Source organism: Coregonus lavaretus (assembly GCF_964263955.1).
Source record: "Coregonus lavaretus genome assembly, chromosome: 18".
Lineage (NCBI taxonomy): Eukaryota > Metazoa > Chordata > Actinopteri > Salmoniformes > Salmonidae > Coregonus > Coregonus lavaretus.
This window is the reverse complement of record NC_140005.1, coordinates 8,040,566-8,059,411: the sequence shown is the minus strand read 5'-3', so window position 1 is coordinate 8,059,411 and position 18,846 is coordinate 8,040,566. Positions and strand designations below refer to the sequence as shown.

The 18,846-nt window shown below is 42.2% G+C and overlaps 1 protein-coding gene across 1 annotated transcript in view; it reads left to right on the top strand.

Moving 5' to 3' along the window:
• The window catches only part of rcan3 (regulator of calcineurin 3), a gene marked incomplete at both ends in the record, with an annotated part of 86,072 nt that extends 70,789 nt beyond the window's left edge, over positions 1–15,283 (top strand). Inside the window, 3 exons of the mRNA XM_084181599.1 lie at positions 8,006–8,179; positions 12,145–12,316; positions 15,120–15,283. Coding sequence (XP_084037725.1) covers positions 8,006–8,179; positions 12,145–12,316; positions 15,120–15,283 — 510 coding nt within the window. The remainder of the gene's footprint in view (positions 1–8,005; positions 8,180–12,144; positions 12,317–15,119) is intronic.
• Positions 15,284–18,846: the final 3,563 nt, after the last annotated feature.

Sequence of the window (18,846 nt, the reverse complement as noted above, 5' to 3'; positions counted from 1 at the left end):
CCTACAGACAGTGAACTGGTTTGCTCCTACAGACAGTGAACTGGTTTGCTCCTACAGACAGTGAACTGGTTTGCTCCTACAGACAGTGAACTGGTTTGCTCCTACAGACAGTGAGTCACGTGGCCGTGGCTTGCTTTATAAAGCAGGCAGATGGGCATCGAAGGCATTCAGTTACTGTTCGATTGAACGTTAGAATGGGCAAAACTAGTGACCTAAGCGACTTTGAACATGGTATGATTGTCGGTGCTAGGTGCACCAGTTCCGGTATCTCAGAAACGGCCGGCCTCCTGGGCTTTTCACGCACAACAGTGTCTAGGGATTACCGAGAATGGTGCGACAAACAAAAAACATTCAGTCAGCGGCAGTCCTGTGGGCAAAAACAGCTCGTTGATGAGAGAGGTCGAAGGAGAATAGCAAGAATTGTGCAAGCTAGCAGGCAGGCCACAAACAGGCAAATAACGTGGGCAGTACAACAGTGGTGTGCAGAACGGCATCTCAGAATGCACAACTCGTTGGTCCTTGTCACGGATTGGCTATTGCAGCAGACGACCACACCGGAGTCCACTCCTATCAGCTAAAAACAAGAAGAAGCATTACTACAGTATAGGACTGGAACTCACCTGTAGATCTTAATTTCATTTTCTACAAGTGGGTCTCCGGACCACAATGTTCCACCATGTTATCCCATTTCTCACGCGCACACACACACACCAGAGCTGGGTTCAAATACTATTTCAAATATCTCAATTACTTTCACATACATTTATTCCAATATGTTTTATTTGAAAAAACAAATAGTTGAATATTTGAATGTATTTGGAAATACACACTTGGAAAGTATTGGCATATATTTGAAAATACTCAAATACATTGACTCAAATACACTCCCATGCAGCTAACTCAGGTATTTGAAAATAGTATTTGAAAATACTAAAATACATAAGTATTGAAATAGCACACACACACACACACACCTATACATTCACAGACATACTGTATACCTATACATTCACAAACACACACCTGTACAAAACATACACGCACATACAACCCCCCCCCCACACACACACACACACATACAAACACACAAGGAGTGGGGCACAGCAGGAAACATGGCGATGGCAGATGTAGCAGGGCTGACGCAAACATGCCTTTCCTCAGTTTCCTGGCTCGCTGTACCACGACAGCTTTCGAATGGTTCTGTCTGCGTTATACAATATTTATCTTGAGTTTCATCTACTGTATTTATATTTGGCTACAATTGGGAGAGATTGACTCACAGCCACAGCTCATATGTAACTATATTATGTGATGTAATATAGTGATGCGAGAGGTTCTAATCACCATAGAGGCTAGATTAAACAGTGACATGAGGAATTGAACACAGTTGTGACGATGCAGATTAACCTCAGCCTCTACTGCAGGATCTCACTGCTGCCACCAAATGTAACAATGTAGGAGGTCAATGCCTTTGCAGTAGGATGTAGAATGCCTTTGCAGTAGGATGTAGAATGCCTTTGCAGTAGGATGTAGAATGCCTTTGCAGTAGGATATAGAATGCCTTTGCAGTAGGATGTAGAATGCCTTTGCAGTAGGATTTAGAATGCCTTTGCAGTAGGATGTAGAATGCCTTTGCAGTAGGATGTAGAATGCCTTTGCAGTAGAATATAGAATGCCTTTGGAGTAGGATGTAGAATGCCTTTGCAGGCTTCTGGAGGGGCTAGGTAGGGTTGCTGAACTTACTTAGTGCTGCCAACATGTAGATGTTTGATTGTTATCGATTTTGGATTTACAGTTCACTCAGATGTGATGGGGAGATTGATTCCAATAAAAAGCAGATTGTGACTTGGGGTATTTGGGCCGTCTGCAGTCATCTCATTCCTTATGTCCTCATTTGAACTCTCGCACACTAAATATGGTCTTCGACAATGATCCTTGCGGATCGAAACATTGAGTATGTTCACATGCACACTAATAATTTGATATTAAACTGATTATGGCAGAAGGCCGAGTATGGCATCAGTCATGTAAACACCTTACTCTATTTATCTTAATCGGCGTAAGGTCATAATCGAAGTAAGCATATGCAGATTAAAACACCTGGTTTTCTGAGCAACCTTTCCAACTATTAGGACATAACCTTTCCAACTATTAGGACATAACCTTTCCAACTATTAGGACATGACCTTTCCAACTATTAGGACATAACCTTTCCAACTATTAGGACATGACCTTTCCAACTATTAGGACATGACCTTTCCAACTATTAGGACATGACCTTTCCAACTATTAGGACATGACCTTTCCAACTATTAGGACATGACCTTTCCAACTATTAGGACATAACCTTTCCAACTATTAGGACATGACCTTTCCAACTATTAGGACATGACCTTTCCAACTATTAGGACATGACCTTTCCAACTATTAGGACATGACCTTTCCAACTATTAGGACATGACCTTTCCAACTATTAGGACATGACCTTTCCAACTATTAGGACATAACCTTTCCAACTATTAGGACATGACCTTTCCAACTATTAGGACATGACCTTTCCAACTATTAGGACATGACCTTTCCAACTATTAGGACATGACCTTTCCAACTATTAGGACATGACCTTTCCAACTATTAGGACATGACCTTTCCAACTATTAGGACATGACCTTTCCAACTATTAGGACATGACCTTTCCAACTATTAGGACATAACCTTTCCAACTATTAGGACATGACCTTTCCAACTATTAGGACATGACCTTTCCAACTATTAGGACATGACCTTTCCAACTATTAGGACATGACCTTTCCAACTATTAGGACATAACCTTTCCAACTATTAGGACATGACCTTTCCAACTATTAGGACATGACCTTTCCAACTATTAGGACATGACCTTTCCAACTATTAGGACATGACCTTTCCAACTATTAGGACATGACCTTTCCATCTATTAGGACATGACCTTTCCAACTATTAGGACATAACCTTTCCAACTATTAGGACATGACCTTTCCAACTATTAGGACATGACCTTTCCAACTATTAGGACATAACCTTTCCAACTATTAGGACATGACCTTTCCAACTATTAGGACATGACCTTTCCAACTATTAGGACATAACCTTTCCAACTATTAGGACATAACCTTTCCAACTATTAGGACATAACCTTTCCAACTATTAGGACATGACCTTTCCAACTATTAGGACATGACCTTTCCAACTATTAGGACATGACCTTTCCAACTATTAGGACATAACCTTTCCAACTATTAGGACATAACCTTTCCAACTATTAGGACATAACCTTTCCAACTATTAGGACATGACCTTTCCAACTATTAGGACATGACCTTTCCAACTATTAGGACATGACCTTTCCAACTATTAGGACATGACCTTTCCAACTATTAGGACATGACCTTTCCAACTATTAGGACATAACCTTTCCAACTATTAGGACATAACCTTTCCAACTATTAGGACATGACCTTTCCAACTATTAGGACATAACCTTTCCAACTATTAGGACATGACCTTTCCAACTATTAGGACATGACCTTTCCAACTATTAGGACATAACCTTTCCAACTATTAGGACATGACCTTTCCAACTATTAGGACATGACCTTTCCAACTATTAGGACATGACCTTTCCAACTATTAGGACATAACCTTTCCAACTATTAGGACATGACCTTTCCAACTATTAGGACATGACCTTTCCATCTATTAGGACATGACCTTTCCAACTATTAGGACATAACCTTTCCAACTATTAGGACATGACCTTTCCAACTATTAGGACATGACCTTTCCAACTATTAGGACATAACCTTTCCAACTATTAGGACATGACCTTTCCAACTATTAGGACATGACCTTTCCAACTATTAGGACATAACCTTTCCAACTATTAGGACATAACCTTTCCAACTATTAGGACATAACCTTTCCAACTATTAGGACATGACCTTTCCAACTATTAGGACATGACCTTTCCAACTATTAGGACATGACCTTTCCAACTATTAGGACATAACCTTTCCAACTATTAGGACATAACCTTTCCAACTATTAGGACATAACCTTTCCAACTATTAGGACATAACCTTTCCAACTATTAGGACATGACCTTTCCAACTATTAGGACATGACCTTTCCAACTATTAGGACATGACCTTTCCAACTATTAGGACATGACCTTTCCAACTATTAGGACATAACCTTTCCAACTATTAGGACATAACCTTTCCAACTATTAGGACATGACCTTTCCAACTATTAGGACATAACCTTTCCAACTATTAGGACATGACCTTTCCAACTATTAGGACATAACCTTTCCAACTATTAGGACATGACCTTTCCAACTATTAGGACATGACCTTTCCAACTATTAGGACATAACCTTTCCAACTATTAGGACATGACCTTTCCAACTATTAGGACATGACCTTTCCAACTATTAGGACATGACCTTTCCAACTATTAGGACATGACCTTTCCAACTATTAGGACATGACCTTTCCAACTATTAGGACATAACCTTTCCAACTATTAGGACATAACCTTTCCAACTATTAGGACATGACCTTTCCAACTATTAGGACATAACCTTTCCAACTATTAGGACATGACCTTTCCAACTATTAGGACATGACCTTTCCAACTATTAGGACATAACCTTTCCAACTATTAGGACATGACCTTTCCAACTATTAGGACATGACCTTTCCAACTATTAGGACATGACCTTTCCAACTATTAGGACATAACCTTTCCAACTATTAGGACATGACCTTTCCAACTATTAGGACATGACCTTTCCATCTATTAGGACATGACCTTTCCAACTATTAGGACATAACCTTTCCAACTATTAGGACATGACCTTTCCAACTATTAGGACATGACCTTTCCAACTATTAGGACATAACCTTTCCAACTATTAGGACATGACCTTTCCAACTATTAGGACATGACCTTTCCAACTATTAGGACATAACCTTTCCAACTATTAGGACATAACCTTTCCAACTATTAGGACATAACCTTTCCAACTATTAGGACATGACCTTTCCAACTATTAGGACATGACCTTTCCAACTATTAGGACATAACCTTTCCAACTATTAGGACATAACCTTTCCAACTATTAGGACATAACCTTTCCAACTATTAGGACATAACCTTTCCAACTATTAGGACATGACCTTTCCAACTATTAGGACATGACCTTTCCAACTATTAGGACATGACCTTTCCAACTATTAGGACATGACCTTTCCAACTATTAGGACATGACCTTTCCAACTATTAGGACATAACCTTTCCAACTATTAGGACATAACCTTTCCAACTATTAGGACATGACCTTTCCAACTATTAGGACATAACCTTTCCAACTATTAGGACATGACCTTTCCAACTATTAGGACATGACCTTTCCAACTATTAGGACATAAACAGCTTAATCGCCGTTCCAGCAGTGTATTTGATCTGTGTATGTGCTAGCACCGGGTAGCGCAAGCCTCTCTCTTATGTACTAGTGAAGTGAGTTCGAAAAACTGAAAGTATGCATCTTTTCACATAGTTTTCACATACAGTTGAAGTCGGAAGTTTACATACACCTTAGCCAAATACATTTAAACTCAGTTTTTCACAATTCCTGACATTTAATCCTAGTAGAAATTCCCTGTCTTAGGTCAGTTAGGATCACCACTTTATTTTAAGAATGTGAAATGTCAGAATAATAGTAGAGAGAATGATTGATTTATTTCAGCTTTTATTTATTTCATCACATTCCCAGTGGGTCAGAAGTTTACATACACTCAATTAGTATTTGGTAGCATTGCATTTAAATTGTTTAACTTGGGTCAAACGTTTTGGGTAGCCTTCCACAAGCTTCCCACAATAAGTTGGGTGAATTTTGGCCCATTCCTCCTGACAGAGCTGGTGTAACTGAGTCAGGTTTGTAGGCCTCCTTGGTCGCACATGCTTTTTCAGTTCTGTCCACACATTTTCTATAGGATTGAGGTCAGGGCTTTGTGATGGCCACTCCAATACCTTGACTTTGTTGTCCTTAAGCCATTTTGCCACAACTTTGGAAGTATGCTTGGGGTCATTGTCCATTTGGAAGACCCATTTGCGACCAAGCTTTAACTTCCTTACTGATGTCTTGAGATGTTGCTTCAATATATCCACATAATTTTCCTTCCTCATGATGCCATCTATTTTGTGAAGTGCACCAGTCCCTCCTGCAGCAAAGCACCCCCACAGCATGATTCTGCCACCCCCATGCTTCACGGTTGGGATGGTGTTCTTCGGCTTGCAAAGCACCCCCTTTTTCCTCCAAACATAACGATGGTCATTATGGCCAAACAGTTCTATTTTTGTTTCATCAGACCAGAGGACATTTCTCCAAAAATTACGATATTTGTCCCCATGTGCAGTTTTGGAGCAGTGGCTTCTTCCTTGCTGAGCGGCCTTTCAGGTTATGTCGATATAGGAGTTGTTTTACTGTGGATATAGATACTTTTGTACCTGTTTCCTCCAGCATCTTCACAAGGTCCTTTGCTGTTATTCTGGGATTGATTTGCACTTTTCGCACCAAAGTACGTTCATTTCTAGGAGACAGAACGCGTCTCCTTACTGAGCGGTATGATGGCTGCATGGTCCCATGGTGTTTATACTTGCGTACTATTGTTTGTACAGATGAACGTGGTACTTTCAGGCGTTTGGAAATTGCTCCCAAGGATGAACCAGACTTGTGGAGGTCTTCAATTATTTTTCTGAGGTCTTGTCTGATTTCTTTTGATTTTCCCATCATGTCAAGCAAAGAGGCACTGAGTTTGAAGGTAGGCCTTGAAATACATCCACAGGTACTCCTCCAATTGACTCAAATGATGTCAATTAGCCTATCAGAAGCTTCTAAAGCCATGACATCATTTTCTGGAATTTTCCAAGCTGTTTAAAGGGACAGTCAATTTAGTGTATGTAAACTTCTGACCCACTGGAATTGTGATACAGTGAAATAATCTGTCTGTAAACAATTGTTGGAAAAAATTACTTGTGTCATGCATAAAGTAGATGTCCTAACCGACTTGCCAAAACGATAGTTTGTTAACAAGACATTTGTGGAGTGGTTGAAAAAGCACCTGCTTTCAATATACTTTGTATCCCTAATTTACTCAAATGTTTCCTTTATTTTGGCAGTTACCTGTAGCTCTGGCTGGAAAGCAGCTGAGGGAATTTGAATGGGGATTGGGGAGTGCTCATCTTGTACAAGCAGCTTATTCACTTTTAACTTTCCCACAGCTTACTCTCTTTACCAGCCTGTTACTGTAGTGAGTAATGTCTCATACCTTGACACGTCCATATCCCCATATCTACACGGTACTAACGTGCATGTGTTGGACGATACTATTGGAACAAGAGGTGAATTACATGTTATGATCTAGTACCAGTAGTAAAGTATGACACATACGTGTACCAATATTATTTTTGTTTTAGTTTAAGGACTAATTCTTATTTTGTGTCATAGTATATGCTTAATTCATTCAATTGTGTCCTTTTAGTAAAACTACGGTATGTATGTGATTGAGAGCCTTTCTGTTCAGCCGAATTCAATCACAGTTGCTCTAACCCAAAATGTGATTGCTAACATGCAAAACATGTTGGGACTGTATCAGAAGTAAATTCCAAAATATCAAACATCAATGCAATGTCATAGTTAGAAACTTCCAAGCACAAACCTGTGATAGAGCTCGAAACATGAATTGACATTTTAATTAATAGCTATGTGAACAGGAAGTTAGTAGTGCTAAAAGTACAGCAGACTGTAGAACTTCCTCATAAACATAATCAACAGCATGTAACATGCAGCAGAATGCTGGTTTTTGAATGGATTATTCCTTTAACAGAGACATTTCAGGACAGGTGCAGGATCATCTCTAGTCTAAAATGGCCGCCCTCTCTTTCTTTCCTTCTCTCCCAGGAGCGGTTCGAGGCCCTGTTCAGGATCTATGACGAGCAGACGTCCTTCCAGATGTTCAAGAGCTTCAGGCGAGTCCGCATCAGCTTCAGCACTCCGGAAGCGGCCGCCCGCGCTCGCATCGAGCTCCACGAGACTGAGTTCAACGGCAAGCAGCTCAAGCTCTACTTCGCCCAGGTGAGTGAGCTCTTCCTGGGGGAAGGTTTGGGCCGGAGCTGGGGCCTGTTGGGAGATATGGTAGTCATTACAGTCCAGGTTAGCCCTGCCTTTTTTAGTCTGTTTTCTTCCAGTTAGTCTGTTTTCTTTCATTTGGTACCTAATGAGCACGACCCCAGGTATTACAGAGGCTAAACACAGAGCAGTATACTGAATCGTAGGGCATGTACTGTACTCTCCAAGGGTGTGAAAGTGGCCCCAACAACACTGGCCCCAACAACACTGGTCCCAACAACACTGGCCCCAACAACACTGGCCCCAACAACACTGACTTTAAAACAGTTACAGAGTTTAATGGCTGTGATAGGAGAAAACTGAGGATGGATCTACAACATTGTAGTTACTCCACAATACTAACCTAATTGACAGAGTGAAAAGAAGGAAGCCTGTACAGAATAACAATATTCCAAAACATGCATCCTGTTTGCAACGAGGCACTGAAGTACTGCAAAACATGTGGCAAAGTAATTAACTTTTTGTCCTGAATACAAAGTGTTACACTATATATGCAAAAGGATGTGGACACCCCTTCAAATTAGTGGATTCGGCTATTTCAGCCACACTCGTTGCTGACGGGTGTATAAAATCGAGCACACAGCCATGCAATATCTATAGACAAACATTGGCAGTAGAATGGCCTTACTGAAGAGCTCAGTGACTTTCAACGTGGCACCGTCATAGGATGCCACCTTTCAAACAAGTCAGTTCGTCAAATTTCTGCCCTGCTAGAGCTGCCCCGGTCAACTGTAAGTGCTGTTATTGTGAAGTGGAAACGTCTAGGAACAACAACAGCTCAGCCGTGAAGTGGTAGGCCACACAAGCTCACAGAACGAGACTGCCGAGTGCTGAAGCGCGTAGCGTGTAAAAATCGTCTGTCCTCGGTTGCAACACTCACTACCGAGTTTCAAACTGCCTCTGGAAGCAATGTCAGCACAATAACTGTTCGTCGGGAGCTTCATGAAATGGGTTTCCATGGCCGAGCAGCGCACACAAGCCTAAGATCACCATGCGCAATGCCAAGCGTCGGCTGGAGTGGTGTAAAGCTCGCCGCCGTTGGACTCTGGAGCAGTGGAAACACGTTCACTGGAGTGATGAATCACGCTTCACCATCTGGCAGTCCGACTGACAAATCTGGGTTTGGCAGATGCCAGGAGAACGCTACCTGCCCGAATGTATAGTGCCAACTGTAAAGTTTGGTGGAGGAATAATGTTCTGGGGCTGGTTTTCATGGTTTGGGCTAGGCCCCTTAGTTCCAGTGAAGGAACGATTCTGTGCTTCCAACTATGTGGCAACAGTTTGGGGAAGGCCATATCCTGTTTCAGCATGACAATGACCCCGTGCACAAAGCGAGGTCCACACAGAAATGTATTGTCGAGCTCGGTGTGGAAGAACTTGACTGGCCTGCACAGAGCCCTGACCTCAACTCCATCAAACACCTTTGGGATGAATTGGAACGCCGACTGCGAGCCAGGCCTAAATCCCCAACATTAGTGCCCGACCTCACTAAGTGAGTCTCCTCAGTCCCCTCAGCAATGTTCCAATACCTAGTGGAAAGCCTTCCCAAAAGAGTGGAGGCCATATTAATGCCCATGATTTTGGAATGAGATGTTCGATGAGCAGGTGTCCACATACTTTTGGTCATGTAGTGTATGTTTGGGGCAAATCCAATACAACACGTTACTGAGTACCATTCTCCATATTTTCAAACATAGTGGTGGCTGCATCATGTTATGGATATGCTTGTAATCGTTAAGGACTGGGGAGTTTTTCAGGATAAAAAGGAAATTGAATGGAGCTAAGCACAGGCAAAATCCTAAAAGAAAACCTGGTTCAGTCTGCTTTCCATCAGACACTGGGAGGTGAATTCTCCTTTCAGCAGGAAAATAACCTAAAACACAAGGCCAAATCTACACTGGAGTTGCTTACCAAGAAGACAGTGAATGTTCCTGACTGGCCGAGTTACAGTTTTGACTTAAATCTACTTGAAAATGTATGGCAAGACCTGAAAATGGTTGTCTAGCAATGATCAACAACCAATTTGACAGAGCTTGAAGAATTTTGAAAATAATAATGTGCAAATGTTGCACAATCCAGGTGTGGAAAGCTCTTATAGACTAACCTAGAAAGACTCACAGCTGTAATCGCTGCAAAAGGTGCTTCTACAAAGTATTGACTCAGGGGTGTGAATACTTATGTAAATTAGATATTTATGTATTTCATTTTCAATACATTTGCTAAAATCTCTTACAAAATGTTTATCATTATGGGGTATTGTGTGTAGATGGGTGAATCCATTTTGAATTCAGGCTGTAACACAACAACATTTGGAATAAGTCAAGGGGTATGAATATTTTCTGAAGGCACTTGTGGTGCATGTTGAATCAAAGCACTCGGGAGGAGCATATTTGTGTGCAGGCTTTCATCCTTTCTCTATTTCTCTACTGTACTCTCCCATTGAGAATGTAGTGGTAAGAGTCTATGGGGTAAGGGTCTATAGGGGTAAGAGTCTATAGGGGTAAGAGTCTATAGGGGTAAGAGTCTATAGGGGTAAGGGTTTATGGGGTAAGGGTCTATAGGGGTAAGAGTCTATAGGGGTAAGAGTCTATAGGGGTAAGAGTCTATAGGGGTAAGGGTCTATAGGGGTAAGAGTCTATAGGGGTAAGAGTCTATAGGGGTAAGGGTCTATAGGGGTAAGAGTCTATAGGGGTAAGAGTATATAGGGGTAAGAGTCTATAGGGGTAAGAGTCTATAGGGGTAAGAGTCTATAGGGGTAAGAGTCTATAGGGGTAAGAGTCTATGGGGGTAAGGGTCTATAGGGGTAAGAGTCTATAGGGGTAAGGGTCTATAGGGGTAAGAGTCTATAGGGGTAAGGGTCTATAGGGGTAAGAGTCTATAGGGGTAAGAGTCTATAGGGGTAAGAGTCTAAAGGGGTAAGAGTCTAAAGGGGTAAGAGTCTATAGGGGTAAGAGTCTAGGGGTAAGAGTCTAAAGGGGTAAGAGTCTAAAGGGGTAAGAGTCTATAGGGGTAAGAGTCTATAGGGGTAAGAGTCTAAAGGGGTAAGAGTCTAAAGGGGTAAGAGTCTATAGGGGTAAGAGTCTAGGGGTAAGAGTCTAAAGGGGTAAGAGTCTATAGGGGTAAGGGTCTATAGGGGTAAGAGTCTATAGGGGTAAGAGTCTATAGGGGTAAGGGTTTATGGGGTAAGGGTCTATAGGGGTAAGAGTCTATAGGGGTAAGAGTCTATAGGGGTAAGAGTCTATAGGGGTAAGGGTCTATAGGGGTAAGAGTCTATAGGGGTAAGAGTCTATAGGGGTAAGAGTCTATAGGGGTAAGGGTCTATAGGGGTAAGGATCTATAGGGGTAAGAGTCTATAGGGGTAAGAGTCTATAGGGGTAAGGGTCTATAGGGGTAAGAGTCTATAGGGGTAAGAGTCTATAGGGGTAAGAGTCTAAAGGGGTAAGAGTCTAAAGGGGTAAGAGTCTATAGGGGTAAGAGTCTAAAGGGGTAAGAGTCTAAAGGGGTAAGAGTCTAAAGGGGTAAGAGTCTATAGGGGTAAGAGTCTATAGGGGTAAGAGTCTAAAGGGGTAAGAGTCTAAAGGGGTAAGAGTCTAAAGGGGTAAGAGTCTATAGGGGTAAGAGTCTAGGGGTAAGAGTCTAAAGGGGTAAGAGTCTATAGGGGTAAGAGTCTATAGGGGTAAGAGTCTATAGGGGTAAGAGTTAGAGGTCGATTGGGAATGGAAACAGGGTCGTGTTCATTAAGCACCAAACAGAAGAAAATCAAAACAGGCAGGGACTACCTAGACTTGTTTCATTTTCAGTTGCTAAATGTTTTCAACATTTTCCGTTACAAATGAACATGACCCAGATTTTATATCTGACATCCATTCTGACATGTCCCACTCTCCTCTCCTCCTCTCCTCCTTCTATAGGTTCAGAATTCTGGGGAGGATATAGACAAGTCGTACCTGGCTCCTCCCGCGCCCGTCAAACAGTTCCTCATCTCGCCCCCTGCCTCGCCGCCCGTGGGCTGGAGCCAGAGCGAAGATGCCACGCCTGTCATCAACTACGACCTGCTGTGTGCGGTGGCCAAGCTGGGCCCAGGTCAGTACACACACACACACACACACACACACATACATACATACATACATACATACGCACACACATATACATACACATATCAAATCTCAAATCTCTGGAAGACTGAAACAGGTTTCCCTCAAGAATGTCCCTGTATTTAGCGCCATCCATCATTCCTTCAATTCTGACCAGTTTCCCAGTCCCTGCCGATGAAAAACTGTCTGTCTGGCTGAGTTAAGGGCTAGCGTTGGCCATACTCTGTGATTGTCTGTCTGGCTGAGTTAAGGGCTAGCGTTGGCCATACTCTGTGATTGTCTGTCTGGCTGAGTTAAGGGCTAGCGTTGGCCATACTCTGTGATTGTCTGTCTGGCTGAGTTAAGGGCTAGCGTTGGCCATACTCTGTGATTGTCTGTCTGGCTGAGTTAAGGGCTAGCGTTGGCCATACTCTTTCCCTGTCTCTCTCGCTAGGTAAAGGGCTAGCGTTGGCAGTCAGATGGTGACCTTTAAGAAATGTCAGCCATATCAAACAAGGAGTGCTCTTTCTACTGGGGACAGGGCGGTAGGGTCACATGGTTCAAGAGGTCACCGAGCTCCCAGGATGCTTCACTGTGTCATTTGGACTTACTCCTGAAGTGTGCGCTCGTACACAACTCCCCACAAATTGAAAAGCATTGGGCTAGAAGGAGTTTCCACCATATTTCTTACTTCAGTCATTTCCTTCCTTGTCTCCTTCTCAAAACCCATTGGAGGAGAAGGTCCTCCCCTTTGACCTTCTCCTCCAATGGGTTTTGAGAAGGAGACGAGGAGAGAGGAGAATGGATGCAAGGAGTTTTTTATTTAACCTTTATTTAACTAGGCAAGTCAGTTAAGAACAAATTCTTATTTACAATGACGGCCTACCAAAAGGCAAAAGGCCTCCTGCGGGGACGGGGGCTGGAATTAAAAATACAAATAGAATATAGGACAAAACACACATCACGACAAGAGAGACACCACAACTCTACATAAAGTGAGACCTAAGACAACAACATAGCATGGCAAAAGTGTATGCTATTGAGATCTTCCCTGTGAAGGGAAGTGAACAAGTGCACACTTCAGAAGAATGTACAGATTCGTTTTTTTTAACAATGGTAAAGACCCTGGTTATCTGTGGAAAGGAAACCCTCCTCACCAGTAATATATGGACTTAACGGCAGACAGACGCTATAGTTAGTTACACCATTATATGTTTTAGTAGGTTCAGGACAGGAGGCAAAGAGATTTTCTTGGCCAATCCCGGCCTTTGGTTTTTGTCTGTGGTTGTCTGGAAATCCAGACATCTGAATATTGTAGCACTCTGAGTGCCTCTATTTGGTCTACCTACAAACCTGAACGGCTGTCAAAGAAGATGTCATTTAGCATTTCTCTGACTTGGCTTAATCTTATATGCACTGCCACCACCCCTCAGCATAATGCATTACAGGAATAATGATAATTCCTACATTACATGATTTACCATGTTTCAGCCAAGACCCACCACCATAGTGCTGTTCCTATGGTAACACCAGGCGGCATCAGGAAATTGGCCCTGGCTCTTGCTGGGGCTTCTTTAGCCTGCCTCTAAATCATGTTAGTGCGCTGCTGCAGCGTGGCCCGCTAGCGCTCTCTGCTGGCCTCCTGTGGTAGTGACCTTCCCGAGACAAAATAGGGCCTTTTTCTGTCAGACAGCAGTGTGGGAAACCTCTTCCCTTGTTCCCCTTGGCCCTGTCTGGTCTCCATGGCAACTGTGATACAATCTGCATATGTATTTCGGGCGGTTGGGATGAGGGCATTTGTGTTGCTTAACCCTGGGATTCTCCGGACTCCACAGCACCGACCATATCAAATCTTATCTGTGATATTTCACCTCAATTTGATATACTGATACTGGCTGTATATTTTAGGAATCATATAACATTTAATCCATGCCACAACAGTAATGTTATGTTAAATATATATAAATATATATTATATCTCCTCTACTATTGCAGTAGTTTGGCACACGATAGCAACAATTGCCAGTGTGATCCTATCCTAGCCTGCAGTACATTTCATTAGGCTGCAGCCAGCCGGTGTTATTACAGCTGATAACATCAGCCATAGCAGGGCTAATACTCAGTTCATAGTTCCAGAGGATACATGTTATACAAGCATTTCACTACACCTCCAATAACATCTGCTAAATATGTGTATGCAACTAATAAAATTTGATTTTAGACCCATGGGGCGGCGCACAATTGGCCCAGGGTAGGGGAGGGAATGGCCGGCAGGGATGTAGCTCAGTTGGTAGAGCATGGCGTTTGCAACGCCAGGGTTGTGGGTTTGATTCCCACGGGGGGCCAGTATGAAAAATGAAAAAATATAAAAAACATAATGTATGCACTCACTAACTGTAAGTCGCTCTGGATAAGAGCGTCTGCTAAATGACTAAAATGTAAATGATTTGATTAGATTTTTGATCTTGCAGCTTAGCTTAGCGGTTAGTGTTGTTATTTCTGTCTTTCAGGCTTATTTACAGGCTCCTCTACCTCTGGTACTGTAGGCTTGGATCTGTTCCTGGAGTCTGTTCAATCTGCCTCAATGGTAGATCAGACTTTTATGGGCCATCTAATCAAGAGATTGAAACTGAAATGCTGATGTAGGCCTGTTGATGGATGTGTGGCATTGTAAAGGCTAATAAATGGTGTATTAAAGTCTTTCTCTGTTTTTCTTTCTCTCTCTGCCTCGCTCTCTCTCTCTCTCTTTCTCTCTCTCTCTCCTTCCCTGTCTCTCTCCTTCCATTCCTCCCTACCCTCTCCCTCTTCAGGGGAGAAGTATGAGCTGCATGCGGGCACCGAGTCGACCCCCAGCGTTGTAGTTCATGTGTGCGACAGCGATGCAGAGGACGACAGCGACGAAGCACGGCCCAAGCAGAAACAGCAGATCGTCCAAACCCGACGCCCCGACGGACCGTCGCAAGTCCTCAACTAGGACGCCACCCCCTCCGGACCCCACTCCTACGACCCCAACACACACGCACCAAGTCCTGTCTTCTCTGTCTCTGCATTCGCAGAGCACAACAAGACAACGCCCCTCATTTCAGTTCAACCAAAAACACACGAACAGCAGACAGTTGGTGGTGTTTGTGGAGGGAGCATGGCTATTGGATGGAATGAGGCGGCCTGGCCCGTATGGATGATGGAGGATGGATGAGATTCACACACACACTCATCACACTCAAAGGAAAGGAAGGGGGGAACGGGGGTGCCTAACTCTTGACCCCTGACCTCTATTCAGCCAGGGGCGGTAATGTAACACCTTGTCCCCTAAAGCAGGCACCCTGTCATAGAATTATACACTCAGCTCTCATCTGTAGAAGTACTGTAGTAGTTCATCTGTAGAAGTACTGTAGTAGTTCATCTGTAGAAGTACTGTAGTAGTTCATCTGTAGTAGTACTGTAGTAGTTCATCTGTAGTAGTACTGTAGTAGTTCATCTGTAGTTGTACTGTAGTCTTACCTCGTCCTTCCTTCCTGCTTACTGTCACTGGTTAGTTGTGTCGCGCAGTGGTCTTCGGGGACATGCAATACTTACAAAAAGGTATTTGGGTTTCTTTACTTTTTACTTTGAATTTTTTCTTCTGATTGTTAGTCTGTTATTCTTCTGCTATTTATCATATCAGCTGATTGGTTGTTTCTGCTAACACAGAATGAGGATTGATTGTCTGGTATTCCTCTTCTTGTCTTCATGTATATATGAGAACATACTCCTACAGAGACTCAAATACTAAACTGCTGTATAAAGCAAAGGAACCTATGGAGGTCACACTACATAGCAGCAGGTCGCCATGTGGTAACATCAGAGTTGTGGTGGTGTTCGCATTTTATTTACATATTTTTTGGTTTGCTAATGTCCTTTTTATCGGAGAGGTGTCTATTGAAGTGTTGCTGAACTAGGTGTGCATTCTTCTTAACATGTATTCGATACCATAAACAATAGGTTTTTTTGCATGCTTACTAACGTAGTCGGGAGCTGAGGCGTTTTATACTGGTCGAGACGACAGGAAATGGAATGAAGCTTTTGACGACACGCATATCTCTAGTTTTATAGTGTCAGGGGAGACGGGGGAGACGGGGGAGACGGGAGAGGCTGGCTGAGGGAGAGAAAAGACAGAGTGAACGAGACCTTTACAGTGTGAGTAAATCCGAAGAGTTGGGCTTTAGGATAGGAGTAAAGCCTAAGAGTTGGGCTTTAGGATAGGAGTAAAGCCTAAGAGTTGGGCTTTAGGATAGGAGTAAAAGCTAAGAGTTGGGCTTTAGGATAGGAGTAAAAGCTAAGAGTTGGGCTTTAGGATAGGAGTAAAAGCTAAGAGTTGGGCTTTAGGATAGGAGTAAAGCCTAAGAGTTGGGCTTTAGGATAGGAGTAAAGCCTAAGAGTTGGGCTTTAGGATAGGAGTAAAGCCTAAGAGTTGGGCTTTAGGATAGGAGTAAAAGCTAAGAGTTGGGCTTTAGGATAGGAGTAAAAGCTAAGAGTTGGGCTTTATGATAGGAGTAAAAGCTAAGAGTTGGGCTTTAGGATAGGAGTAAAAGCTAAGAGTTGGGCTTTAGGATAGGAGTAAAAGCTAAGAGTTGGGCTTTAGGATAGGAGTAAAGCCTAAGAGTTGGGCTTTAGGATAGGAGTAAAGCCTAAGAGTTGGGCTTTAGGATAGGAGTAAAGCCTAAGAGTTGGGCTTTAGGATAGGAGTAAAGCCTAAGAGTTGGGCTTTAGGATAGGAGTAAAAGCTAAGAGTTGGGCTTTAGGATAGGAGTAAAAGCCTAAGAGTTGGGCTTTAGGATAGGAGTAAAAGCCTAAGAGTTGGGCTTTAGGATAGGAGTAAAAGCTAAGAGTTGGGCTTTAGGATCGGAGTAAAGCTAAGACTAATTTCCTACGGAGGGCATTTTTTAAAATTCCCATCTTACCAGTAATGTTTTTGGGGTCTTGTTATGTTATCAATACAGCTTTCTTCTTCTGAGACCTATATTGCTTGTTTTGCACTGAAAATCACTCGATCTCTAGAGCTACATTAAAGGAATGTCCTGACTTTCCTCTGTCAGCTCTTAAGAGTTTAAGGCTGCTTCTTAGTTCTTGCTGTAAACAGCTCAATAGTCAGTAGGTGGAAATAGTCCATTAGGTTTTAATGATTGACATTAAGCGTTGCTGAGAAATTGAAAAAGGTTCATTAGCCTCCCAGCCTCTGGAGATGGCAACCAAAGCCTTCATCTCACCTTGCAGTCACAGCACAAACTATATATTTGGAAACTCGAGAAACTAAAGAGAAGATAAAAAAGAAATGTTATTAAAAATGAGTTTTATTGTCACATACACCGGATAGGTGCAGTGAAATGTGTTGTTTTACAGGGTCAGCCATAGTAGTACAATGCCCCTGGAGCAAATCGGCTGAATTACTCCAATTTGGAATACTGCTGCATTCACAGTTGTTACTTTGCTCACAACAAATCTATAAGTTCTTCCCAACTCCCAAATAAAATGAATAATACATTAATGAAGTGTGCTTTTAGTCATTACTTTTAATCCTCTCCTAAATATCTTAGGAGGAAATTTAATAGTACCTTTTTCCAGAATTATAGATGTTTCTCCTGACCATGCACCTTGAATAAAAAAAAGCATAAAATGTCAAATATAATGTCAAGTGTCTGTTATTACAATGATTTGATGCCATAAAAAGTCCCTCATGTTTTAGTTTTGTCACAGAAACATTCTCCATGTAGTGAGTCTGTTGTATAAAGACTATTCCATGTAGTCTGTTGTATAAAGACTATTCCATGTAGTCTGTTATATACAGACTGTTCCATGTAGTCTGTTGTATACTGACTGTTCCATGTAAGAGTCCTTGATTTCATTCCCAACCTGAAAAGGTGTTTTGAAACCAGTATATTTTTACAAAATAAAAGCCCAACTGTTGAGGGGTACATTTGGGCCTCGGTGGTTAACCTAAACCTTTTCTGTTTTAGACAGCATGAAAAATGACTTCTTTTTTGCTCACAAAAGATGGTCTGTCTGCATGCGAGCACTTTATTGTCAGCAGTGTTTTTTCTTCTCACTGTAGATGCAGTCTTGCTAGAGAGAATGTTCTATATTTCTTTTGTTCTTTTTTAATCTTCTGTTTTTCAGGATGAACACCTGGGTAGCCTTCTCACTAGCAGAGCAGCGTGAGTTTAACACTCAAATATTCTGAATTCCATCTCTCGCTACTGGGGTTTTGAAGGCTCTGAGGCCTTTGGATATATGTGCAAGAGTGTACTACTGAATAGGTGTGGTAGGAAGAACAGGAAAACTTGTATTTTGAGAGGATGGTTGGTTGCAACTATAGAACAAATGTGTGTTTTTGTTAGTATTTGTCCTTGGAACAAGTGCAAGCTTTGTCCTTTCAGAGGTGAAAGCTGCCAGCGAGTGTTGAAACACACTGCAATGGTACAGGCAGTTTTTAGTTGTGCTGACTGGTGAAAATAATGCTGATTGATGACAAAGATAGTGATTATGTTGATGAGGCTGATC